The sequence below is a fragment of the Motacilla alba genome, chromosome 5 (assembly GCF_015832195.1).
Source record: "Motacilla alba alba isolate MOTALB_02 chromosome 5, Motacilla_alba_V1.0_pri, whole genome shotgun sequence".
Taxonomy (NCBI): Eukaryota; Metazoa; Chordata; class Aves; order Passeriformes; family Motacillidae; genus Motacilla; species Motacilla alba.
Genome location: NC_052020.1, coordinates 36,853,107 through 36,879,183, shown reverse-complemented (window position 1 = coordinate 36,879,183; position 26,077 = coordinate 36,853,107). Strand labels below are relative to the sequence as shown.

At 41.3% G+C, this 26,077-nt stretch overlaps 2 protein-coding genes across 2 annotated transcripts; both read left to right on the top strand.

Annotated features, from left to right (window-relative positions):
* Nucleotides 1-53: 53 nt before the first annotated feature.
* LOC119701197 (E2F associated phosphoprotein) lies at nucleotides 54-5,177 on the top strand. The gene is made up of 6 exons (XM_038137474.1): nucleotides 54-220; nucleotides 716-897; nucleotides 1,536-1,634; nucleotides 1,969-2,092; nucleotides 2,925-3,044; nucleotides 4,570-5,177. The coding sequence occupies exons 1-6, from the start codon at nucleotides 147-149 to the stop codon at nucleotides 4,832-4,834; spliced, it is 864 nt and encodes a 287-aa protein (XP_037993402.1). The 5' UTR covers nucleotides 54-146; the 3' UTR covers nucleotides 4,835-5,177.
* Nucleotides 5,178-9,881: 4,704 nt separating this feature from the next.
* On the top strand, nucleotides 9,882-15,230 carry SPTSSA (serine palmitoyltransferase small subunit A). The gene is made up of 2 exons (XM_038137477.1): nucleotides 9,882-10,121; nucleotides 13,399-15,230. Exons 1-2 carry the CDS (start codon nucleotides 10,019-10,021, stop codon nucleotides 13,500-13,502), a joined length of 207 nt encoding a protein of 68 aa, XP_037993405.1. The 5' UTR covers nucleotides 9,882-10,018; the 3' UTR covers nucleotides 13,503-15,230.
* The last annotated feature ends 10,847 nt before the right edge of the window (nucleotides 15,231-26,077 follow it).

The following is a 26,077-nucleotide window of genomic DNA, read 5'->3' as shown; positions in this document are numbered from 1 at the left end:
GCCCGGAAGCCTTTCCCCGGCGGGGCGGAGCGGGGCGGGGGCGCGGCCGGGCCGGGCCGGGCGGGGCTCGGCTGCCGGAAGCTGCGGGGCGCCCGGAAGGGGCCGGGCCGGGCCGGGCCTGGCTGCGGCAGCGGAGCGGTGGCGCCATGAGCCGCCTGCGGGAGGAGGATGATCCGTACGTGGTGGAGGAGCCCAGCGACGAGGAGCGAGCGCTCAGCAGGTGCCTGGAGCTGCCGGCCGGAGGGTGGGCTCGGGCCGGCGGCGGCGGGCCCCGGGCCCCGCCCGCCTTGTGCTGGCCGGGCGAGCAGCGATGCTGGCGGTGCCCGGCCGTGGGTCTCGCCCGGCGCTGGGCATCGACCCCGGGCTGCCCGCGGAGTGCAGGAGGATCGGCCTCGGCCTGGCTCACATCAACCGCGGCGATTGCCTTGAAGCCGGCGAATTTATACTTCTGACCGCACAGCTCCCTGCGCGGAGCGAGTGCTGCCGGGGGCGTTGCGGCAGGCCGCACGCAGTTGGCTGAAGCTCCTTTGCGTTTAAACCAGAGTTTAATACTCCTTAGCTAATAAAGTGTTCTAATATGTCCATTACCCGTAAACATAGGAGTAAGTGCTCTCTCGTGCACCCACAAAATTCAGATGTTCATTCTCCCAAGTGCCTATGGCCACGATTTAGCCTGTTTGTGATAATGACGTGTGTACCACTTCAATGTTTGTAGCTCAGAGGATGAGGTGGACGTGCTCCTACATGGCACCCCTGACCAGAAGCGGAAGCTGATACGGGAGTGCCTGACTGGTGAGAGTGAGTCTTCCAGTGATGATGAGTTCCAAAAGGAGATGGAAGCAGAACTGAACACCACCATGAAGACTATGGAAGGCAAATGGAAATCACCCGAAATGGGTAAATCAAGCTTAATATCTGCTTGTATAGGAAATAATTAATTTTGTGTTAGTAGCCAAATCATCTTTAGGTTTTGGTTGTATAGTTAAGAATATGTAGCAGTATTTACATCACCACATCCATACAGCACAGAATAGGAATTATGATGCAGAGTGGCTGTGACTGCTTGGCAGTTCATGTAGGCATTTTTGAACTTCTGTGGCCCTGAAATTTTGGGGGACTTTTTTAGTGAATTTTATTGTAATCAAAGTTTGTGAAACAATGCCACGCCTGTATTTCTTTCACATGACTAAAGATGTCTTGTGTATTCTGTGGGGTACGGACAGGCCCTACAAAATGATGGTGGTGTCCTCTGTGTCTAAAGGGAGTGTTGGGAGAAACTGTCCTTCAAATGGTACCTGAAGTTCATCTTCCAGGGAGAAGGGAGCAGCTTTGCTCTGAGAATGCCTGTAAATGAAGTAACACAAGTGATGTGAATGATAGGGGTGTGGGAATAAACTGGGAGAGCTGTTGTTTAACACACCCAGGTAGAACAGAGCACTCTAAACAGAGTAACTTGAAAGTAAAGGTTTGTTGTGGGCTGTATACTTGCTGTCCTTTTAGCAGGGTGTTCTTACCACTTCTAATTTCACCTCTAGGTACTTCCTCAAGTACTGGGCTGACTGGATCTGCCAGCACTTCAAAATACTATGATGACATTTACTTTGATTCTGATTCAGAAGATGAAGATAAAATAGGTAAATGACAGGCAAGGGGAGGGCATCTTCATAGTACCACTCACTCTCTCAGATCCTGTAAAATCCTCTGCGGGGGGTCAAGAGGCTGTTTTTGAAGGCAGCATTTTTGAGGGGATTTATCAGCCTATATTATCTCAGCGTAGCTCCTGCAATTTTATGATGTATCCCAATGTAATGCTTTGGGGTCATGCACTTGGAGGAGAGATGAGCCAGGCATGTAAGTTTTAGTTAAGATTTATTGCAAGGATAGAGAATGAAAATTGGAAATTGTATATTGTGTATGTTGATAATTTGTGTCTGATGGATGTAACGTGTTCTTGCACAATTTTTCCAGATACACAGGATGTCCGGAAAAACAGAAAACATCAGCAACGTCGGATTCTCTCCAATGATGAGCTGCTGTATGACCCAGAAGAAGACAGTAGAGACCAAGAGTGGGTAGACTCACAGAGGAGAGGGTAAGCAACCATAAATATTTGAATTGTAAGATGCTTAACATCAACTGAAAATTTTAATTTAAAATGGTAAATGTAGAGGAAAAGCCAATGCTGTCAAATCCATGATATGAAACTATTTTTTATATATAAATTTAAAGCATAAGAAACTTAAAAGCCTGTAAATTGTTCTGGGTGTATGTAATAGAACTTGAGTCTTCAAAATGACACAAAACTTTAAAATTTTTAAAATCAAGATTGCCAAATTCTCTAAGCCAGTTTCGTCTGTAGATCTCATCTAAACAACCATGCTATGAATTAAAATGTTGCAAGATAATTTGATTGCTGATTAATATTTGTTCCTGATAAATACTGAATTTCTGGTTTTGGAAAACTTTGAACTTAGCAAGCCACAAAATGTGCAGAGAAAACAGGAACAGTACAAAGGTACTTTAATGAGGGTTTTTTGAAGGTTGAAGTAGAAAAATGGTTGTTGCAGCAGAAGTAAAATTTTCCTCTTAAATCTGTTGAATAAGATAATGAATGTTGCTTGCAGAAATCGTACTTGAGATACCTGCTTTGTCAGAGGAGAGGGTTGTTAGGCACAAATTCTCATGACAGATGTATTTGTCTCACCAAATGAAAATACTCTGTAAATCAAAAGATAGTGGTACATGTTTTCCCCTCACCTTCTCATTTATCTTGAGTTAATGCAAAAGGTGTCCAGAATGAGCCAAATATTAATTGGTAGTATATTTTAATGCAAAGAAAGGTTTGACATTGAATTGATATGACCAACAGCAAGGGCATGTAATTTCACTTTTTGTCTCTGCTTCTTCCTCTCTCGAATCGGTAGGTACCGTAACCAGAGAAGAGCTCCACAGCAGAGGCAGGCAAAACCTGCGGCTGTTCCAAATAGTGACGCTGTTCTGAACTGCCCTGCCTGCATGACAACACTTTGCCTGGACTGTCAGAGGTAACAACAGTGAACAATAAGGGGTCTTTTTGTTATTTCTTCTTCTTGGTCAGTAGAATTGTTAGTATATTCAGTTTGATCTATGGATTTTTATCAACGCTCGCTCGCACCTTGTCTTGCAAGGTGGCTCTAATAACAAGACATGAGTCTAGATTTAGGGTTAGATGCTGGTTTGTAAGAGTGATGATCAGTTTAACCTGCAGTGTGGAGATGGGGAAAAATAGGGTAGAATGCTAGCATAGTGGAGTAGGTAAATAAAAAAAAAAATTGTGGAGACTCAACAGGCATTTTCAACAGGCATTTCAGGCAGATAGGTATCTCTAAAATCCCCAATCTATATATTTTGGTTTGATGTTTAGAGGCATAAAACTATTCTAGGTTATTATTGTTTAAAAATGTCTTGTTAAAGGCGGATTAAGCAAAATGAAGATAGTGTATTCTTGCTTGGTTTGAGTCTCAGCAGTTAGGGTTTTGAGTGCAGTTACATTTAAAAGTGCCAGGAAGGTGTTTAGGTGAGAGTCCTAAATGTGTGTTTTGCTAATCTGCAGTATCTGACTGTATTGCAGGCCTAGTTAGTGCTGCTGACCCATGCTAAGGAAAGGACTCTGGAACTGAGAGTCAAGTAGAAAGAAATCTTCTGAAATGAGGAATAAAGTACTTGTCTTTTTTTTTTTTTCCCTTTTTTTTTTTGGTGATAGAGGATGAAATTCCACAGCAGCCTGAAATCATCTAAGTACTGGGTGCTGTTTTTCTCTGTTTTCACTTTGCTGGCTCTGGTACTCCTTGACCTTTTTTTTTGTAATGAAGTATTTCAGCTTGCTAAGCTAACAGAAAATTATATTTTTATTGTGAGACTGGTCTTTCCTTGGTTTAATCCACTGCAGTAGCTCAGCACAGTGTCATACAAGCAATAAGCCAGCAGAATTTGAGATTGGACTTCTGCAGCCACTGTTGTATTCGTTCAGGCTGCTGTAAAATTGCAGCCTGAAGGACACTGTGTTAAATTGAACTACAGTACTGAATTTTGCTACATACTCCAGATACACAGTTGTTAAGACTGATGACAGCTGAAATTTTATGTTTTTTTATAGACATGCTGCTTCTAGCGTGATATGTCAATGATATTATTCATAAATAAGGAATTTCAGACTTGCATGACATTGTAGGATGTCAGTGCCAGTAGATGAGTCATTTACACTCACAGCTTCCTGATCTTTTACTATTATGAGGTATATGTAGCAATGCATAATTCTGCAGTACCAATACCATTGTACTCCAGGGCATTTCTTTCAGCAACAGACAGTATTTTTTAAAAATGCCTTAAAAAACAACAGATGGCTGCAATTCTATGTTTTTATTATTTTTGTAGCTGTGACTTCTGTTTATAAAATTCCTGCTTATTTGGCTTTCAGCCCTTTGGCATGTTACTTCCTATCTTTAATCCCATACTCAGTGATGGTAACAGATTTCTTGGAAGCAGGGTTGTATGAATGGTATGACTTGCATTTTCTCCCCTTCTCCACAGACATGAATCTTACAAAACACAGTACAGAGCAATGTTTGTGATGAACTGCGTTGTTAACAAAGAGGAAATACTGAAATACAGAAAGAAGGCAAAGAGAAGAAGTAAGAAAATGAAGCACAGCAAAGAACTTGACTCTATACAATCAAATCAAGAAGAAGAGGAAATATATCATCCAGTATTATGTACTGAATGCTCAACTGAAGTAGCAGTAATGGATAAAGATGAAGTTTTTCACTTCTTCAATGTTCTGGCCAGCCACTCCTAATGTGGAAATGCAGGGGAAAAAATCCTGTGCTGTTTTTAAGAGCGTGGGAAGTGTTAGAAATGCAGGCACACTTGCCTTTTTGAAAATGTGGTTTTCTCATCTGAGAACTTTATAATGGTTGGACTTTTTGCAAAGTTTATAAAAGGCATACAGTTAAGTGCGTGTATATGAGAGCAATATATGCGTTCCCACCATCGGGCGGTTGTATCATTGGGGATTAAATATTTTGTAAATACCATGTAAGATCTGTATATTACAATCATTCCCTGTATATATACTATCCATTCATTATCTCAGTGTGTATTAGAATGGCTTCTTGGAATAAACACTTTCTAGTAACTGATTTTCCATCGCTGCATTGGTTATTTTCTAGCAAGGATAAACAACATTCAGTCAGAACGTTTGATGTCATTAGGCTGTTGTTCTTGGTAGATTTCACTCATGGTCTGTGTTGTGGTTTTACCCCAGCTGGCAACTAGGCCACACAACTGCTTGCTCACTCCCCCCACCCCCTCCTGCAGTGGGGAGGAAAATTTGGACCTGAAAACCAGCCAGACCTGCAAGACGGCAAGAGGAGCCCCACTAAAGCAGGTGTTCTGATAAAACTTGTGACCCCGTGGCCGGCCCATGTTGGAGCAGGCTGTGCCTGAAGGACTGCACTCTGGAAAAATGACCCACAAAGGAACAGCTTTGGAATAAGTGTTGCCTGTGGGATGGACTCATGTTACGGAAGTTAGTGGAGTACTGTCTCCTGTGGGAGGCACCCCACACTGAAGGACTTCTCCCGTACCAGTGGCAGGAACAATGGGTGATGAACTGACCATAACCCCCATTCCCGGTCTCCCTGCACTTCTGGTGGGGGAAGAACTAGAGCCCAAGAAGCAGGGCGAGTTAGGGGAAAGTAAGATTTATTGTACTTCTCATTATCCTGCTCTGATTTTGTTAGTAATAAATTCAGTTAATATCCCTAAGTGTGATTTGCCCATGGTATTTGATGGTATTCAGGGAGTGAGCTCTCATAATACTTAACCCATGGACCTTCATGTGTGTTTCCTCTGTCCATCTGCAGAGGGGAGAGATAGAGCAGCTTTGCTGGGTACCTGGTGTCCAGCCAGGGTCAATCCACCACAACACCACAACTGGTCACCACCTGCTGACCCAGAGCCAGCTTGTCCTTGAACAGTGATCATCTGCCTTCCAGGTAACTCCCCCAGTTTATATACTGGGCATGATATTCTAGGGTATGGAATATCCCTTTGGCCAATTTGGTCACTTATCCTGGCCAGGCTCCCTCCCAGGTTTTTTTTGTGGTGCTCCTCACTGGCAGAGCATGAGACACTGAAAAGTCCTTGACTTGCCCTGAGTACCCCTCAGTGTATTGCCAGTGAGCAGGGTCAGAGACACAGACACAAACAGACACCAAGTTAAGGAACAGTGTAATTTACTATAATGCAAAACTGCAAAGAATCACAAAAGGATAAGACAAGCAATGCATCAATGGTTACTAAGGAAGAATGCCTACAGGGATTAAGACAGATACATCACACATCATTAGTTACCCTAATACTTGACCATCCTCTAAGTCCTCAAAACACCAGTTGTGGGGAGAAGCTGTCACAGCCAAGGACAGGAGGATCATGCCCAGTAACAGAACTCCAGTGGTGTGTCCACCTTGCAGGCCTCCAGGCTCCCCTGACTTTGCTGTGAAAGTAGCCCAGATTTGATACTGTTAAACAAACAAGCTGACATAATTTCTCATTTCATACTTCTATTGGCTTTTCCCTAAAGCCTCACAGGGGCTCCAGGAGGATACAAGGGAGCTGTCTTTGATCTTATACACCCCTAGAAAGGCATTCCCAGGTTTCTAGATATGGAAAGGTTTGCAAATAAATGAATACATATAAAAATACTTTATTAATGAGTGAATATGTACATGACTTTTGGCTGGAATGTTCATCTAGAGGTTAACTTTGACTCAGGAGCTGTTGTTTGGGCCTTAGTAGTTAACGTAGCAACAACCAAATCATCATGGTGTTCATGAGAACACTGTTCTCAGACTAAATCCAAGTTACTGACAAGAATAAATGTCCCAGCCAAAACCGGGACACTCTGATAAAGAAGGAATTGTCATGATATTTGGATTTTTCATTCATTAAGATCTCAAAAAACTGAAATTCTATACAGAGTGGAAGATGAGCTTATATTGATTTTGCTGGCATGGACTGTTCTGCCACTGATCATGTAAATCATGCCTAGTAATATAGCTAAATGTTGAACATATAAATATGTATATTTACATATACATAGTAGAAGAAAGTACTGGACTTTATTCTTGTTTTTCCTTATGATGATACATTTTAAGAAGAAATTTCTAGTCAGATCTATTACCATAGAACTAGTTTGCTTTTTCTGTTTCTTTAGTACATTTACAGCCTCTTTATGGAAGCACAAAGAGCTTCTGTATTTGGTATTTACATCTATGAAGCCACTGAATTGTTAATTCTGGATCCTTCTCTGTCTTTCTCTGTCTTCATTCAGGTGTGTGTCCTAGAGGCAAACTCTTACTCTTTGTAACATCTGTTATAGCTTGATATTTTTTAACTGTACCTTGAACAAAGCTCTGTCTGAAAAAAAAAAATCTCATGTTTTTGTTTTTTCTCGTAATAGTACTAGGAATTACTAGTAATATGTGCGTTAAGAAATTGTCAGAAATATTTGAACTTAGGAGGTAGAAACCTGAATAACATCTTTTGTGCCTTAAATTATAATAAAATCTTGTAACTCTTTGGTTACTTTTTGTAATCTCTATTTTACTGATCTACACACACTCATTCTGTACTGTTACATGAGATTAGGAAGAAATAAACATGCTGGTTCTTCTGTCAGGATTACATAAGAATAACACGGAATTACTATTTCCAAATCAGCAGAAACTTAACCTCTGCTTGATGAAGTAGAGAACTGTTGACACAGCTGCTGAACTCATGGTTGGTCAGTATGATGCGCCTTCCTCTGCATATGCAACCTAGGAACAAAATGGAGCTCTACTGGTTCTGAGGCTTGGGGTATGCGTGAGACAAGATTTCAGTCTCATCTTTGCTACTACCTACCTTCAGACTCAATAGTGAAGTATCTAACTTGCAGTATCAGATAGCTGTGGGATCGTGAAGTGGGATAAATTCTTACTGTGTGCCACGAGCCAAGAGGTGTACACAGGAAATTTTGAATATTTGAAGAACTGTTTCTTGGTAGAAGTGTGGAGGAATACATGTAATAGGGAATATGGTCTGTACTCTGGAGCATGCTGGCCTTGATTTACTTCTCTTTACATTCCAGATGAAACAGAAAGGCTCTCTGTAGTGTCAGGTTAAGGATGTTTGCATTGACCTGCTGGAAACATGAGCACGTGAGAATGTAGTTCAAGGGCTCAAGTGTCAATGCAGGTGGTATCAGGAAAAACAATTACATGATGACAGTCATGATGACAGCAGGGGTAGAATGGAGCTGGTGAAGGAGGAGAAACTGTACAGAGGAATAATTTTCCATTTCCATAAGGGGCTAACTAGCAAAAAAACACTCATGAGTATGCACCATACCAAAAAAGTGTAAGGACCACCTACCTGGTGGGCTAGGTGGATGTACGATACTGTGAAGCTGGCATGCCTCTAGGCATTACCTTTCCTCTCATCCCAGGTCCTTTATTGCTGCTGCATTTTGCTTGCCTTACCACTTGAATTGCAGAGCATTTTGTTAGGAATCACAGGAACAGAGAGGACTGGACCCGTTTGTTCCATGTTGATACCATTCCAGCAGCTTTGAATGGGATAGTTGTGCTGAATACCCCACTTGTCCTTGAACTTTAGACATGTTTATACAGAAAAGCACCTTTCATGATTACCACTGTTTACTCTAGCAGCAACACCAACACAGGACTCCTCCGGCAGAGACTGCAACAGCAACAGCAGACTTGGATAGTGGCAACAGCTCCCAACAGCAGTTACGTCAGGGTATTAATTGTCCTGGTGTTCAAATAAATCTGCATAGATAAGATGTGTCTAAATGTCTTCAGAGTGAATCAAATCCCATTTCAAATTCCTGCCACACAAAATAGTACATTCTTAAGTTTTCTTTTGCCAGCTGCTTTTCTTTTTTGCAGTTATCTCCTGGTCCTGTAGTTGTATTTTGCAGCTGTGTAAGTCACTCAAATGTGCATTCTCCTATGGTTGTACTTCCTTATTTTCCATTGTATAAATAGCACAGGTGAAGGTAGGGGTGGGACGGCTACAAGGACAGAATCACATTGCTCAATGACATAATTGCAAATTGATTTACTAAGCAGAGTAAGTATAGTGGGTCAATTCCAGTTTCTAATCTATGCTGTGCACACTTGGAATGTGTGGTCTGGACTACTGGCCTGGACACAGGGCCTGGAAGTTGCAACACACACTCTACTCATTTAAGGTGCCTGATGATTGTGCACATCCCCTTCCAGCGGGTTTTCAACCCGTGCCTTCTACAGTGCCAGCATAAACTGCCAAGGGCCTGCCTAATCACATAGTCCCTAACCAGTCTCTGGGAATCTCAGGTTTCTGGCTCCGAGTGCCTTAGGATAGTGCAACCTTAGGAACAGTCACAGTAAACAGCTGATTCACCACCTCTTTGTTTTTCCTATTCATATGGATTAATCTCGCCAAAGCTGGCCTATCTTAAGGTCGCATTTCTCTGAGCCACGTTTTTTCCGACAGCAGAACGAAGTTGAAGACTCGTGCAGATCATTTTTAACACGTCTCCTTTAGGCCCGGCCAAGCACAGGCTTTGGCTCTCCCGCGATTCGCAGAATGTCAATTCCGATTAAACAGGATGAGAGAATGTAGGCTACAGCACCATCTCCCCGGTGTGACTCGGGCCGGGAAGTTACCAGGTTCAGGGTCGGCCGTATAACTGAATTAGATCGGGCCCGATGTCGGCGTTCAGCGGGGAGAACGGGGGAAGCGCCGCTCTCCCCCGCCCCCGGGAGCCCCGGCAGCACCCGCTGCCCGCCCCACAGGCCGCGGCGCCTCCTTGCCGCTGGCCGCGGCCGCCCGGGCCCAGGGCGGGGCCGGGGGAGGGCGATCCCGGCTGCACCGCCCCCGTCTCCGCTCGGCCTGGGCCCAGCGCGGGGCCGCTGGCGGGCGGGGGAGCGCCATGGCGCTGGGCTCGGCGTGGAAGCAGATGTCGTGGCTGTACTACCAGTACCTGCTGGTCACCGCGCTCTACATGCTGGAGCCCTGGGAGCGCACCGTCTTCAGTATCCTTCTGCCGGCCGGGCCTGGCGGGGCGGGGGTGTGAGTGCGGGGCCGGGGCTGCTCCCGTCCCTGTCGCGCTGTGTCCGGCGGCGGCTCGGGGGCTGCCCCGAGGCCGCCGGGCGGGTGTGGCGGCTCCGCCGGCCCTGCGCGGTGCTCGGGGAGCGCCCGGGCCGTGCTCGTGCTGAGAGCGCTGCCCGGGCCCGGGGGACCGTCGGGCCGGGAGGGGAGCGGGGCCGGGCCGGGGGCAGCCGGCCTGAGGCGCCAAGCGCGGCCAGAGCCCGCGGCGGCCGGAGGAGCGGCAGTCTCCTCTTGGGACTGAGGCTTGACCTCTCCTTGCTAGCGGGGACTCGGCTCCTCACCCTTCCGAACTAACATCCTGCCCGAGCTGGGAATAAACCTCGCCGTGCTGTTTCGCGTGCTGTGTCCGGGCGTCTGGCAGCCTAGTCCGTTTCTCCTCCGGCATAAGTTTATATCTTTGGAGTTACGGTAGTTGTGTCTTTTGCACTGAAATCCCGACTTTTCTGTTAAGGCTAAGTGTCTTCAATGATTTCTTTTGTATTTTGCCTAGAGGAAGGTAAATGTGCATGCTGCAAAACCTTGCAAACCTAGGCTTTCATCTGCTTTGTCACATGGCTTCTATTACATGGGTATTTAATCCTCGAGCTGGTAAGTTTGCTTGGCTGTTTTAGACTGGAAGAACTTGACAGATACTCATGTAAAGGTGTCTCTATAAAGACTGTTTATAGGTTTGCTTCTTTACCTGGCCCTTTCTTTACCAGTGCCTTTTTTTTTAAGTATTGCTGTGGCATCACAAGTATTTTTTCTCTGATTTTTTGATCTTGACTTAAAATGATGTCTCAATATGAGTGACCGTGAGCCATCTGCAGCTAATGTTGAGCAGTAGAGAGAGAAATTAACTAAAACATTAACATAGAGAAGGGTATAAGCAGCAGCAAGAAGCTGCTTTTACTGATATTCTGCTTAGCTTTGTAAAGACATTCACATTTGTTATGTAAAAGTGGTTGCCCAAGTTACAGCGGTGTGATCAGTCTTTTTTTTTTCCCTGTATCAAGTCAGTTGAAATGGAGATTACTGGAAAAGAGAAATAGTAAGTTTTATAGACTTACTGTGCACAATTGTGCAGGTAGGGGTTCTTACGTTGTATTCCGTGTTAACGTACCTTCTTCCTTTTATGCCATGCCTATATCACTGAGGAAACCTAATTTTTGTTTTCCTTGCAATTCTATTAGTCATGAGTACTTTTTTTCTTTTTACCTTGTGCGAAATATGTAAGTAAATGAAAGCGTGTGCACGTTTACTTTCAGAAAATGTTCATGTTGTAATTTCCACATAACGTACAAGTGTAAAGAGTGGCACAAGCATCACTTCTGATCTCAGATCAGCAAAAATGTTTTTTGTCCTCAAACAAAAATGCTGTTGCTGTGGCTGTAGGTGTGTCATGTCTGCACGGTGCTGTATGGATGCAGCATGGACACAGTGGCCTTGGGAACTAATCGTGCGTGGCTGTGCTGCATTATCAGAGGCGAGCACTGATATGGAAATGTGGATTTATGAGCTGACCTTCATTTTAGTATCTCTACTGTATAATCCTCTGGGACTATAAATACACCAAGCAGCTGTAATAGGCGCACCTCATAGCTCTTCTGTGCCGTGGGCAAGTCGGGCATGGAGCGCTTGTTACGCCTGTGCTGTGCAGACTTGATCTCAGGAGAGCACAGAGCACGCACAGCTCCTCTGGTTTCACCTGTGGAAACGGAGTGCTGCTGTCTGGCCTTATCACGCTTGTTAATCTCCAGTGTGTTTTACAATGTTTCGGGCTAAGTTTACTGAATCTCTGCAGGTAGCTGGATGAAATCAACGGCTTTTTTTATTCATTTTGCGTACTTTTGAATTTCTGAAACCTTAAGCTTTCTGAAACCATAATCTTGTAGTGATCTTGATGCCATGTCAAGGCTGACCTAGAACAGAGGCTAGATGGAGTTAAAGAATAAAGTCAGTATTTATTAAAAGGCCTCAGTGGATACACCTTGGGCAGTACAAGAGCCCAGCCAGGGCTACACCCAGGATGAACCCAGAATGGCCACAAAATGGACAACTGTTCAAAAGCGAGGTCTCTTGCTTTTATAAGTTCTGGTCCATTAGCATAGTGGAGTTAATTGTCCAGTTATATCTTTAGTTTATGAAGTCCCATCCCTCTTGTTTTTCTCTCTTCAGTGCACATTGTTTCTGCTCTTGGGCCTGAAATTTGGATCAGTTGTCCTTGGTCCTAAGCTAGAAAAGGAATTGTTTTGTCTAGCTACTCTGTGAAGAGAGCTTACCATTCCTTAATATGAAGCTCAGAACTACACACTAAAGCAGTTAAGAATCTAAGAAATGTAAAAACGAAAACCTAAAGCATTGTTTCCCCCCTTGGTTTTTTTTTTTGGAGGAAGGCTTTCCTGTCTCCCGTGATGCCAGAATTTGTTTAGATAAAGCTTCAAAAGCCCTAGAGGTTGACAAAAGTCCAACTGTACATGTACTTTATAAGCTATTGTCACAGTTCTCTATAAAAGTTTTACAAAAGCTCCCTGTTAGGAGTTCAGCTAATAAAGTGGTCATCTGCAGATTTTTTAGCAGATTGCCCTGCAAAATAAACTTCATGTGAAGCTATCTCCTATAGTAAAGTACTAATGAGTTTGTTTATTTAAGTGCTCACCTTGACTCAAAACTGTGCTGATGCTCTGAGGCATTGTGAGTGAAGCAGTTAGAAAACATCTAATGCTGTGAGCTTAAAAAGGCAGTCGTCCACAAATAAGAATGGTGTTACTCTTATTCAGTAGAGCTGCTCATATTATTGCAGTTTTGTTTTCTTTTGTATTTTTATGGTGGTTGACTTTTTTCTGCTTGGCTGAATGGGGCTGGCTTGCAAGACTTGCTCAATATCTGAGAGGATGAATGTGAAAATGTGTGTCTTCTCAGTGCCCATTTTCTGTTCTCCATCACAATTCCCATGCTCTCGCCTGTCCTCCTGTGTCACTGACGAGGCAGTGTATAACTTGCAAGGCATCCTTTGCAGTTCAGATGATTGCTTCTACTGGCATTCTGGTTTTCAGTGTTCAGTAGGTCCTTCTGTGGCTTATAATTGCTGAATACAATTGAATGTGTCTGTTTCAAAAACTTAATGTTATAAGATAGTAACCACTAAAGTTTTAATGCTCTAGTTTGTGATGTCTTCTGTGGTTTCTATTTCAAATGCTTTTTTCCTCAACTGTAGTTCAGATTCCATGCTAGTTTCCATTGTTGGAATGGCACTGTACACAGGCTATGTGTTCATGCCTCAGCACATCATGGCAATATTGCACTACTTTGAAATTGTGCAGTGATGAAGAACATGTTTTCAAGAAGTAACCGGGCTTTGAAATCTGGTCTACAAAGAAGAATGAACCTCTTAGTTTTACCAAGATTTCTACTGATGTCCGAAAGACACAATTATGACTCTGAAGACTAGGAAATGAGATATGTGGAGCAGGGACGTGAGATGTCCCCTATCTTGTGTTCATTCCCTTTAATTTTACAAGATATGCCCTTGTATAGTAGTTTTGTCTACTTTAACATTGTGATTGTACTTTGATATCAGTATTTTCTTAACTTTGTGACAGTTTCAATATTGCACTGTGAAAGCTTTTCTTAATTGTAATTTTCAGTAAATCTTAATTGCCTTCTATTTTTAATCAGAAAGTCATCTTATTAAATGGGGCTTAAAGCTTTTGCTATTGTATGGTATGTATTTGCCTGGATATTTCTATTAATGCATTTTGTAAGAAAATACATCTAGATTCATATTAGAGACATGGATATATTCGTCTAATGCTATTTACAAAAGTTAGTTTGTATGACTGAACTCAGGTGTACTGTTCGCTGTCCAAACTCTGTTCAACAGTATATTTGTGCATATCACCTACATTTGGGATTAGCAGTTATTTCAAGTTTCTGTATTCTACCTGTGGGAGGAGGGAGGGAGAGCTCAGGCGTTGAAGCAGAGTGAAGACTGCATTCATTATGTTTTTTAGTAGTGCTGTGGTTCTGGACTCTATCTGGGTGGGGAGGGAAATGGACTTTTCTTTACTGGCATTGGCCCACATACGGCTTTGGGATAGCACTTTAAATCAAGCATTTTTCTAGCTACCAATTCACTTTTACAGGATGCTTTATTATGTTCCAATGGCTATGGTTTCTGCTGATTTTCACTCAACAGTGTAACTACGTCTAGGTTTTCAAGGGGTTTTCTATTGCTGCTAGTGTTCCAAACATGTTTTCGCTACAAACGACCAAAACATAGGGATTTCAAGGGACTTGAGTTACAACTACAGCAATAAGTAGCTGAATACTTGGCTGAAGTCCTGTCTTTTTTTTTAATAGGGATTTTTTTCAGTTTTGTATTCTGAAATGTAAGAGGGTGACAACTTTCCTAAGTGGACAATTTTTTTGTTGTTGTTGTTTAAAAAATAAAAGTTAAAAAGCAGAGCTTTGATGCAAAACTTTATTGGAGAAGTTAATGTGTTTCCGAGTGCTGCTTTTCTTAGAACTTCCCAAAAGTGATGCTTGACCAAAGAACTGTGACTTTAACGGCCCAATAATCGGTACTGTTACGTCTTTTATGCAATGTCTGTTGACATCAGAAATTGTAGATTTACGGTATCTATAGAGATATTGTCTTTCAGACTATTTCATTTTCTCAAATGTGTACTCATGAGAAGAGAGTGCTTTTCCCTGTATTTAAAAACTTCATATGTATTTGATTAAAAACCCTGTTGTTGTTTTGGGAACTAAAAACAGTGAGCCTTAAACTTCTTAGATGAACCTGGGCTTTCCCGAAGTTGGTAGGAATCTCCCTCTAATTCAGTGCTTTCCCTTCTTAATAACTGGCCAACAAAACATGGGTAGGTTTCTGGGATCGTGTTGTTATTTTTTTGTGGTGTTTTTTTGTGGTTTTATTTAAATGTATCCAGAGTTGTATCTGAGCATTTCAAGTGTATACATGGAGATAATGATAAGTTAATGTACTCTTTTTGAAGTAACATAGCATAAATCCAGTCTCTCTGTGAATTAAATCAGTACTTGATTGTGATGTTTCTTGGCAAACTACTACCATGATTGATAACCCCTTTTTCAGCAGTAGATAATGATATTTGTATGAGGGTGACAAAATCCCTTCTGTGTGGTGGCATTAGGAATGTTAAGCGTGATTTTTAATTGTGAAATATTTTATAAAAGGCCTTTGATATATTGACTTTTATTAGCTGTCTGCTTTTTGTTGAGAAAAAGAAGAGTAACCATTAATTTCCAATTACTTGCCTTATGTTGGCTTGATTGATACCATACTTGAATTCAATTTGCTAATTTGAGTACAGTCTTTTTCAGTATTTCTTTCAGTATAAATCAAGAATCTATTAGTCTTGGACAGTTCTTTTTAGATTCTGAATACTTTGTTAAAGATGGAGTAATTTCATTAATAAAATATGATATGTTTACTGAAGTTTAAATTTCTAGAAGAAAGTTTTTGCAGCATGTCCTTTTGTTTAGGTTGAGCTAGTGAAGAAACGATTCAAGTGGTGATAATTACAGAGCAGAGATTTATTTTTTAAAGTAGGGGTATTGGTAGGGATTTAATTAATAATTACATTTGAATAATAATAAATGAATCAGAAGGTTACCAAGTTGTTTTCCCACTGCAGTCTGCCTTATTGTCATATCAGCTATGATATCCTCTATGAAAGAACCATAAGCTTTTTATTTTTTTTGTGCAAGCTGGAGGTCAAAGGCAGTTTGAATATCATTTGGAAGCAGCTGGTCAATCATGCTTTTGTTCAAACATGTTGATAAAAATTGAGGCATTAGTAATTTAGGTAAAATTGGGAAAAAAACAATTGTGAGAAATGAGCAAAAAAATTACCTGAGAGACATGCAAGTGGCTGTATGTTAATCTTTTAATAGTAATAGCTCTTGGGGTTTAGATTGCATCACTAGAAATAAGCATTTAAAAATGCATTGGGTGTGTCATATAGCAGAACTGATAATTCCAGTTCGTGAGGCAGCAGACTGAGCTGGGGCAACTCACTGTGCTGGAGGCCCTAGGGCTCCCAGAGCCAGCTCTGCAGAGGCTCCTCGGCTGCCTCCAGGGCTGCGTACTGTACAATTATTTATTGAAAATCTTTGCAGAAGGAGCTCTCTAACCAAAACAGGCATTGTATTGCAGATCCAGAACCTGTGTGATGTATATATGGCTTGAATCAGTTATATCTTTTTATATACACATATATGTACATACTCTGTTTTTTCAGTGTGTATATATGTGTATATATATATATATATATATATATATATATATATATATATATATATATATATATATATATATACTGTTTATTTATTGTCAAAAATTATTTCGTAGCAATTATTTTGGAGACAGAGGCAGTGGAGTTTCTTTTCTGGTTTCTTCCCTATGAAGGAAAACACCAGAGAATCCTTCACTGTCTTTACAAGAGAGTGAGATTTTCTTTACAAAATTTTGTAAGAAATACATTTGGTATATCCATCAATATTAAAAAGAAGTAGGTGTGAAAGGAGCATAGCACTGCAAAGGGGAGTCTTGGGTGATAGATGGGCACTGTGTTACTGCAGACTGGTGTGATGTGAAGCATTGCCTTGTTCCGTTCAGGTGAAGAAATGAAGTGTGCATTATAAATGCTGAAGAAGGGGTACTTGCTGTTGACTAACAACAAATAAAGGTTATATTGAGGTGAAGAGTCACAACTTAAAGAGAATTGGGTACCTTGGGATGTGCACAAAGGTGTGGACAGAGCAGCCATGCTGTAAAATACTAGAGCTGTGGACTCTGGAATTGGCGCCCCATTAAAGGTTTTCTGTGCCAGAAATTCCTTGCACCTGCTCGTTTGCTCATGTCTTCTACAACTGCTATTGTAGGAAGACAGTTTTTCCCCACTTGCTGACATGTTATCCTGTTACCAGTGTGGTGCTTTTGTCTTTTTTTTTTTTTTCAGACAAAAGGAAACCAAAACCTTTATGCATTGTTTCTCTGTTTGATCTGCTAGGTTAGCCTTAAACAATAGTCATCACTGAACACAATAGCTGCTGTCTTTTCTGCCTTTTGTTTGTGTAGTGATGAATTAAGAAGAAAATCTCGCATCATAACCCAGAGCTGGATCTGCCCTCTCCTTGTAATGGAGAGAGATTAATGTCTAGGTTTGATCTAGATTCCAGTGTAGGATTTGGGCAGAAATCCCTCTTCTTTTCATAACCTTCAGTGCATCACCACAGCAATGCATCTTAACTAGCACTGCATGATGGAACACAAGTTGTGAAGGCATGAAGAACTCTTTCTGAGAGTTTAGCTGGGTAAGAGTTGACCTTGATGTAAACCTCAGTCAAACAATGATCTAATTTCTAAAGTAAAAGATCTATTACATTGTTGGAACTAATAGGTGATCAACACTTTGATCACCTGTTGTATGATGTATCTATTTTTTATTTACGCCTGTATTTGCAGGTGGAATTGTCTCAGCATGTCTTGCATTTTATGTTCTCTGCAATTTGAGATAGATAGCATATCTCAGGCCCAGATTTTACAATGACAAGAAGATGCACTATATAAACCCCAAAAGAACTTCTTTGGGGAAAAAATTGCCATGGCAATGATATTTGTATTTTCTGTGAAATGTTTTTGTCTACTGGGGCAGAATAATCATGTAGCTATGATCACATAGGAATTTAAACCAAAAATCTTCTGGCCAAGTTTTATGTTCCTTTCTTTTCCTCTGTAATGATTGGCTGTTGTCCTCTCTTCCAAGAAAATCTTCAAGATGTCCTTACTGCACATACTTCAAAAAGAAAAAAAATAATGCCTCAGAACACATATCTCTGTGTTGCTATTAAATACACACTGGTAAGGTTGTGAAATTCTGGAAGATATCTTTGAATAATGTTCTTGCTGGAATAATAGGATTATCCTATTAGCTCATCTGAGGAGTGATCCACGGGCATGCATGCACTCTGAAGTTGAATATCTAGTTATGACTACTGACTAGTGCTAGACTGCTCACAGCTTATTATTTTACTCATATTATTTTACCAGCTCAAAGTAAGCATTTTTGAGAGAAAACCACATCCCATGATCCAAGAAGTTTATATACTTAGGTAATACTTCCTGAATTTTAATCAGAATTAGCAAACAGTTCCTAAACTCAGGATAGAATTAGTGGATGATTTTTTTGTTAGACTTGTTTAAAAAAAATCTTCAAAACCCTTTCTGTGTTGTAAAGTATTTCAGTAGGTTGGACAAAAAAGTAATACTCAGCTCAGTGGGACTGAGGATAAAATGTGCAGTCTGTTTGTCTTAGACCACAAAGAGGGACCATTGAACTCTTGATTTTCTAATCAAATGGAGAGGTTGACTTCACTGGAAAGGGATCAAGGGACGATCTGTACCCAGAGAATAAGTGACAACTTCTGTGGATGTGAGGCTTTCTGGGTCAGGACACAGCTGCAGGGTCTGCCTGCACAATGTGATGGTGCCTAATGCTGAGATCAGAAGTGCCCTGCAGAAGGACTTGTGCCACTTCTCTGCATTTCCTTGAAAAGAGAGTTATATTAAGCTATGCTTACATTGAAAAAAAATTGAAGTGTTTGTGAGGAATCATGAAGAAGTTGAAGTAAAGCATGGCAGCTCTGGTTTCTGCTTTGTGCTGCGTGGTAAGAGGCAGACAGCCTGTAGGTATCTGCATGACATCTTGGGTTTCCATACTGCCTCTGCTCAATGTCATGTGCACGTGTGAGCACAAATGTTCTGTCTTGTGCCTTTTGAAAAATCTTAAGGCTTGTTCAAAAGGTGGCAAGTGTAGTTCAAGTATTTTGTTCCTCTTTTGCCTGGTGACTGCAATCTGGGGAGCAGGCGCAATTACACTGATTGGTAATCTCTAATTTGACAGATGATGACTTGTTCCTTTTGAAACCAATGTATATACATCCCATGATAAGGATATCTCTACTTGCTGCAAGAAGCAGTCTTGCTGGAAAACCCTCTTTTGTCTGACATTTCAGCAACATTGGAACTCTCCATTAAAAGTACTGATAAACCCTTTGCTTTGTGCATTAAACTGGTATCAACCACTGTATGCTTTCTTAAATAGTTTCAGGCCTCTAAAGGACAGCAAACAGTTGCCAAGGACGTGCCAAGGAAACTGGGATGAGAGAACCAGAAATCCATCCATGCCCATTTTATTTCACCTGCTGCGTTACCAGGTATATTTTGACAGTTGGAGACTGCAGTTACCAAGGGTAAAGCATTGAATTACATTAACAAAGGAAAACAAGACCTGGAGAGTATCAGTTGTGATACTGTGGTGAGGGTCTGCTCTGTGAGGTTGATTTTTGTTTTTTTTTTTAAGGCTTACTCGTATAAGCAAGGTGCTTGTTATTGAACTAGAAGACCAAAAAAGAAGTGGAAATAAGTAGGGACAGGCTATAAATGTGTAAAAGCATTGCTTATACAACCAGATGGCCTTACAAGATTAAATGACTTGTTACGTCAGCAAGGGCAGTGGTGGATATTCTCATACGTTGCCTTTAGAATGGGCTCTGACACACTGTCTCTTTGCACGTGGACCAGAGGAACTATGAGTAACATGAATGGACTGTTTGGTGGTTTGAACTGGATGGATCACTGCACTCAGAGCAGTTACTCAATGTTCATTTGTACAGTGGCTATAAGTGGAGTACCCTGTAAGATGATATTTGGGCTGATGTTCAGTATCTTCATAGGTGACCCTAATTATTATGTGTTTAGTTTATCAGTGTTCCTCTATGGGGAAAATAATTAATATGCTGCAAGATAGAGCCTGGGTTCAGAATTTGGCTGTCACAAACCTCCAGCTCATTGTCAAGGAGAAGTGCAAAGTTCTCAGCTTTGCTGAGAGAGATCCTTGGAATCAGTGGTGTGTGAACATGAGCCAGCAGTGAATTCACAATACAATTATGGCAGCTTGCATGCTAGCCTGTGGTAGGAGAATGTGGCCACCAAACTGAGGAAAAATTTGTCCTCATCATGCTGCTAAAGCAGCTGCTGCAATACTGTGTCTGATTTTGGGCTCTTTGATTTCAGAAGGATGGTAAGAAAGTATCCCAAAGAGACTATAAAGAAAATGAGGAGTTAGGAACATGTTTCCTAGAGCAGTTGTGAAACCTTTCTCCTTAAAAGTATTTAAGACTTCCTCTGGACAAAGCCATGACTAACCTGATTAGAACTAGTGTTGCCATTAGTCCTGCTTTCAGAGGGAGGCTGGACTAGGTGATCTTAGGAAACACTTTTAAAACAGCTTTTCTGTTGTTCTTTATAGACAAGGAAGAAGTCAGGGGAAGGAGTGTGAGAAAAGTATTGACATGGCTCATCATAGCAACTGAAGGAGTAGGCATTAGGAGAATGATACAGAATCCAGTGTTAGGAACTCATAGGATGACAGAGTGAAGGTATAGGGAACTTGCTGAGGTGACAGTGGTGACATGATTCCAATGTGATCTTTACAGCAACACTGCATTTCTCTCAATGCAATTTTTAGTCAATAAAACATTATAAGACTGAAACCAACAGAACAAGCTCCACTATTTTCTGAGCTTGAAATGAGGAAAAAAAAATCAAGGCAGGCATCTGCTGCAATATTTTGCAAGTATGTTTCCTATAAAACTGAACAGCTTGCAAGCTGAGCAGTTATTTACCTTCTCATGAGCTGTTTCCAGAACAGGTGTCTCATGGACTTGCCCTGTACTTTGTTGTTATTTTTGCCTTGGAATATGTGTCCTGAGTTCTCTTCTGGGCTTAAACATTGATTCATTCTTACTCATATTTGAGGAATTTTATATTTGAGACTTAACATGTCATAGTCTTGAACTCTGCTGCTGAGAAATCAAAGTATTTCCTCTCATTTTCTGTAAAGTATTGTTTCTGGAAGAGAACAAAAAGAAGAATCTAATTCCCACTCATTCAGTTTGAGGCTGTTCCATGTGGAACTTGAAAATAGCTTTTTTTTGGGGAGCTTGTTCTTCTCATGAAAGGTCCAAAACTAAACCAGGGAAAACAAGCTTGTTTTTGCAGTAAATATTTATGGACTATTTTTTTCTTTCCTTTGGTTATTATAGAATTGCTGTTAATGTTCTTTTGTGAATTCCCAAACGATATGTAGTTAGGAATTGTTTAAAAAGAATGCTCTGTTATCTCCCAGCCCTGGATCTTCCTTAGCAAGAAAAAAAGCACCTTGTAAAGAACTCTTTTATTGTAGGGGTAAGAACACTTAAAAACTGCCACCTAGATGCCTTCTGTCAGAGAATAGCCCTTTATTTTTTTGGCCTTTTGCAGTAGCTGATAAGAAAGAAAGCTTCTTGCTTGAGCTGATTTTTAACTTCTTTGGACTATAAGGTCTCTGAGATCTTGGCAAACATGGGGATCCCTGTAAATTGGATTCCTCTTGTCTTTATGTCCAGTCTAATGGGTATGGGATGTGGTTACCCTTTCTAGCTGAAGTTAATGTCAGCTTTAACTTAGGTTAAATGCAGTAGTATTGTCACTCACTTGGGGGGAACCCAGCTTCCAGTCATTGCTTTCACATCCAAATACATTTAGGGGAGTATCAGGGAGACTGTAGCATCCTTCTTAGCATGTGTCCAGGCTAGGTATCCCTCTACCAAACTGTGTGTTTGGCCTCAAGTACATTAGCTTCCAGTTTTTCTTTACACCTTGATTGAAAATTTTACTCTGGGAATGAGAGAGACTTTCCATTGAGTACTCAGTTGATATACCTCAGGGCACCTTCACCTGATCCCTGCAATTCCCCTGGCAACAACTCTAAATCCAGTGACTTGTTCTGAATGACAGCACTCAAGGAATTAGAGCTCACCTCTAGAGTGTAGGGTGAAGCTTGTGAAAATAGTCCCTGCTCTCCATTTAATTAGCCTGTTTGCCATACCATCTTGATGTACTGGTGTAACAAGCCAGGATGTCAAGTGGATTAAAAACATCAAACAACTGCTACGCTTCTAAATGAGCTGTAAGTCTAAGGTTTCTAGTCAAAACAACCTTCTTCCAAAGCCATCAGCAAATGACAACCCTGCAAGAATTACTCTTTTACAAGGATGCTGTCAAGCGAGCCATGGAGTTTACACTAGTGAAAAGGAAATAGCACCTGTCTGTCTGCAAGTGGCTGATTCCCCAGCTGCTCCCAGCTGTGTACTTTTGCAGAGCTCTGTTCCAATTAGAGATTCATGTTGGGGACTGCTAGCACAGCAACATGCAGTGCATGGTTTTGAAGGGATAGGAGACTATTTTCATGATCAGCGGGATCTTCTATAGTTTTGGAAGCTAAAAAGTGGTCTGATTGTTCTTGTCCCTACGTGTCTTTTCAGGATGCTTTTTGTATGTGTCATATGCTTGTACAAATAAAATAATAAACCAGGTAATCTCTAGTGGGGTGGGGCTACTACTATTCCAGTTATAACAATTGTCCTTATTTCTAACCATAATCCTGCTTTTCTTTAAGCCTGTTCTGTACACCATGTGCAAAGATGAGTGATTTCTCTTTCGCAATAAGTTTTTATATACTTCAGGGCAGGAGGGACAAGGCAGGGAATTAATAATCTTCCATAAGCTAAATTGCGTCAAGTATTTTCTGAAACTGAATGTTACCTCATCTGAGGCCTTATCAGTGCCAACTGAAATAGACAAATTGTATCCTGAAACCCACATGAAATAATCCTGTTCATACATCCCTGACTAATGTTTCTCTTTTCAGGATGGCATTATATTGACTTGCCTTCCCCTCTCCTAAGAGCTGTTACCTTGCCTGCCATTTCCTGTCCCAAAGTCATTAAATTGAGGGTTATTATGAAAATGCAGTGCTTGACAGAAGTTCCTGCTTGCTTTCCAGTTTGCTTATGTTGAATTCTGTTTGCTATCCAGTATACTTGCAGTTCTTTCTACTGTCTCATGTGCAGACTTAATAAGGTTGTTTATTCCATTGTCCAAATTATTAGTGAAAGCACTGAATGAAGCTGAAGTGATGCAGTTATCCATGAAATATCCACCTCAATGCATTTCCTTTTATTGAAGGGGAACTACAGGTAATTCGTCCTTAGGAATAGTGTCTGATGACTTTTACAGGCATCCTATGGTGGTTTGATCCAATCTGTGCTTCTGCAGCTTGCATACTTACAAGTTTGTCATACTGGGTAATGTCAAAGGCCTTTACTGAAACTGAGCTTTGACATTGATTTCTTCTTCCCTGTCCACAAGGCCTGTTGGTCTACTGTGGAAGGAAATGAGATTGGTTTGGTATGATTTGTTCCCGGCCATTCATCTGCTTTAGTACCTTTGGTGGGTTTACAGATGGTATGATTTATTCTTGTAGTTTTCTGATAATTGAACATGACAAGTTTTTAATTTCCAGCTCCTCTTTTCTCCCCTTGTGCTGTAGATCTTCTGCCTTCTAGAAGCTGTCTATGGGTTCTTCCGGATGACTGCTGACTTCCTCTGGGTTGTATTTGGTGTTTGTTTTTTTGGTGTGTGGTTTTGTTTGTGTGTGGGGGGTGTTATTTACTTATTTATTTATTTATTTTTATTATCCTTGAACAGAAAACATCATGCTTTACCCATATGAAAAAGGATGGCCGAGCTACCAGAACCTATTGTCCTTACTGGGGATTTTGAGTTAAAATTTCAACCAATCTGGGAATCTTCTTTGATTTTATTTCTTTATTTTAAGGTGTTTTTCTTGGAAATACTTAACAGTGCCATATGTAATCGTTTATATTTTTTGGTTTTGAAATGAATTCTGTTAACCATCTGCATGCTGCTGATGTTTGTAGTGAAGACTCTGTGATGATATTAAGTGTTGTGGACTTGTGCCATTTTAAAATATTTTTCTTTTTTGAATTCCTAAGTTCAGTTTCCTATTCTTCTAGCTGCCAAAGTGTATATGTTAATATTCATTCTTAGTTGCATCTCATTTTGTCTTACCATTCCTGATTTTGTCTCTAGGCTCTCCTACTACTATTCTTTTACATTCATCTTTAATAGTAAGGCCTAGATTGTTTTCCATATACTTCACTGTTTTTATCTGAGGTGAATAAAGAGCTTTTATGTAATTTCTTTGAGGAACTGGCACCCTAATTCCTCCATTAATTTTTTTAAAATTTATTTCCTAAGTACAAAATGAGTTTGTAACTGTCATCTTTCTTTAAATTTACCTTGTACTGAAGGTAATTTTCTTAATCCCTTTTACTCAGCCTTCCAAAGGATCAGTCAGTCTGTCATTCCTTGGTTGCTGTCACCTTTGCTTTCCCAGGTGATCCCTCCTTACATGTTAGCACCAAATCCAGCAAGGCTTCCCCATGTTCCTGTAGCTTCCATGTCAGAAAGGATTTTTGTTATCACCATCCCCAGGGCTGTGTCCTGCTGTGCTGTGCTCCCCTGCCATGCTGTTATGGCTGGTTCTCCATTCTCTGAAGTGGAGAGCAGAGCTTTGTGTACTGAGGCTGGCAAAATCATCAGATTGTCATCAAAACTGGAAAACCCTACAAATTCCACAGAAACCCCGAGTAGTTTTGTGATGCTCACTGCTGAAAGTCCCCCTTTTGGTGCCTTAAAGGAAACTGAGTAGAGACAGAGCAAACGCTACTGTAGGATATATATAGATGATAGCAGCAGACAATAATTTAGTGACTCGTCTTTTTCTTTAGGTTTTATTTATATTCTACCTGGGGAAAACATGTTGTAGCTTGTTTGAAACTCTGCTGAAGCCAGTAGGGGTACAGCCTGTCACTTGGGGTGCTTCTGAGAGAGGGTGAAGCCGTAGCCGCCCTTGGCTCCGTGTCGGTGTTCTCAGTGTTCCTGATGTTCCCGGTGCAGCGGGTGCGGTGCCATGGCCGCGGGCTCTGCTGCGCTCTGCTTTGGGCCTCTGCCAGCCCGTGCCTTAATGGGGATGGCACAGCAACCAGCTGCAAGTAGGAGACGGGGCCTCTGGCTGTCTTGAGTCAATGCTCTTACTTCTCTTTTTCTGGCCAGTTTCCCAGGTGTGTTCAGGTAGAGCAGGGCTTAGGTAACTGTGCTGTTAGGGGAGCAAGTAGCTTGGCCGAAATGCCAAGTTCGAGTCGGTGGGATTGGTATTGCTGATGTGCCAAGTGCCGGAATTTGATCTCAGGGAGTCTGGACTGGTTGGTGATGTCATGCTACCTTGCTGTATTGAATGCTAAGTGCAGTGTATTTAGCACTTACTTATTCTCCCTTTGTAAGTGGGACTTTCAATACTTAATATTCAAACCTTTAGCCAACTAAATCCATTGTAGTGAAGCTGAATATCTGTGAGAAATAAGTGAAAGTCTATTCTCAAAGCATTATCACTTACATTTGCCTTGCACTCAGTGTTACCTCATCTGATGCTTCTGTGAAATGAAGGTAGCACTGGTGAAGGTGCCAATTTGAGGCCTTTAAAGCTGGAGATCTATATGCTTAGGGAAAATCAACTGGGAACTTCTGATGCAAGGTCCTTGACTTCACAGTTCAGCTCTGCACAGGGCTGAGAACTTCAGATAGCCTGAGCTGACTACAGTACAGCAAATAGTTCAGTCTATGGCAGTACAGAGCAGTTCTATGAGATTTTTTTACCTTATTTCTTATAGTTAGGTACACTGAACTTCACTGAAGAATAAAATAAAAATATGCTTTCTGGTGAGACTCCATTTGATGTACTTCATAAAGAGTATATCTCTGGCAAATTGTCCAAAAAGCTGCTCTCCATTTAGATTGCACTTCAGGCTGTGCTTAGGGAGTTGTGGGGAAAAGCCTTCTTGCCTTCCCTGGGATGGTGTTCAAGTAGGGCTTACTCCCATAAGATTTATG

Bases quoted from the DNA above. Each gene is read 5' to 3' on its own strand.
- LOC119701197 (XM_038137474.1), top strand. From the start codon at position 147: ATGAGCCGCCTGCGGGAGGAGGATGATCCGTACGTGGTGGAGGAGCCC. The intron at 1,635-1,968 runs GTAAATGACAGG...CAATTTTTCCAG, and splicing joins AGAAGATGAAGATAAAATAG to ATACACAGGATGTCCGGAAA. The intron at 3,045-4,569 runs GTAACAACAGTG...CCTTCTCCACAG, and splicing joins CTTTGCCTGGACTGTCAGAG to ACATGAATCTTACAAAACAC.
- SPTSSA (XM_038137477.1), top strand. From the start codon at position 10,019: ATGGCGCTGGGCTCGGCGTGGAAGCAGATGTCGTGGCTGTACTACCAG. The intron at 10,122-13,398 runs GTATCCTTCTGC...ACTGTAGTTCAG, and splicing joins CTGGGAGCGCACCGTCTTCA to ATTCCATGCTAGTTTCCATT.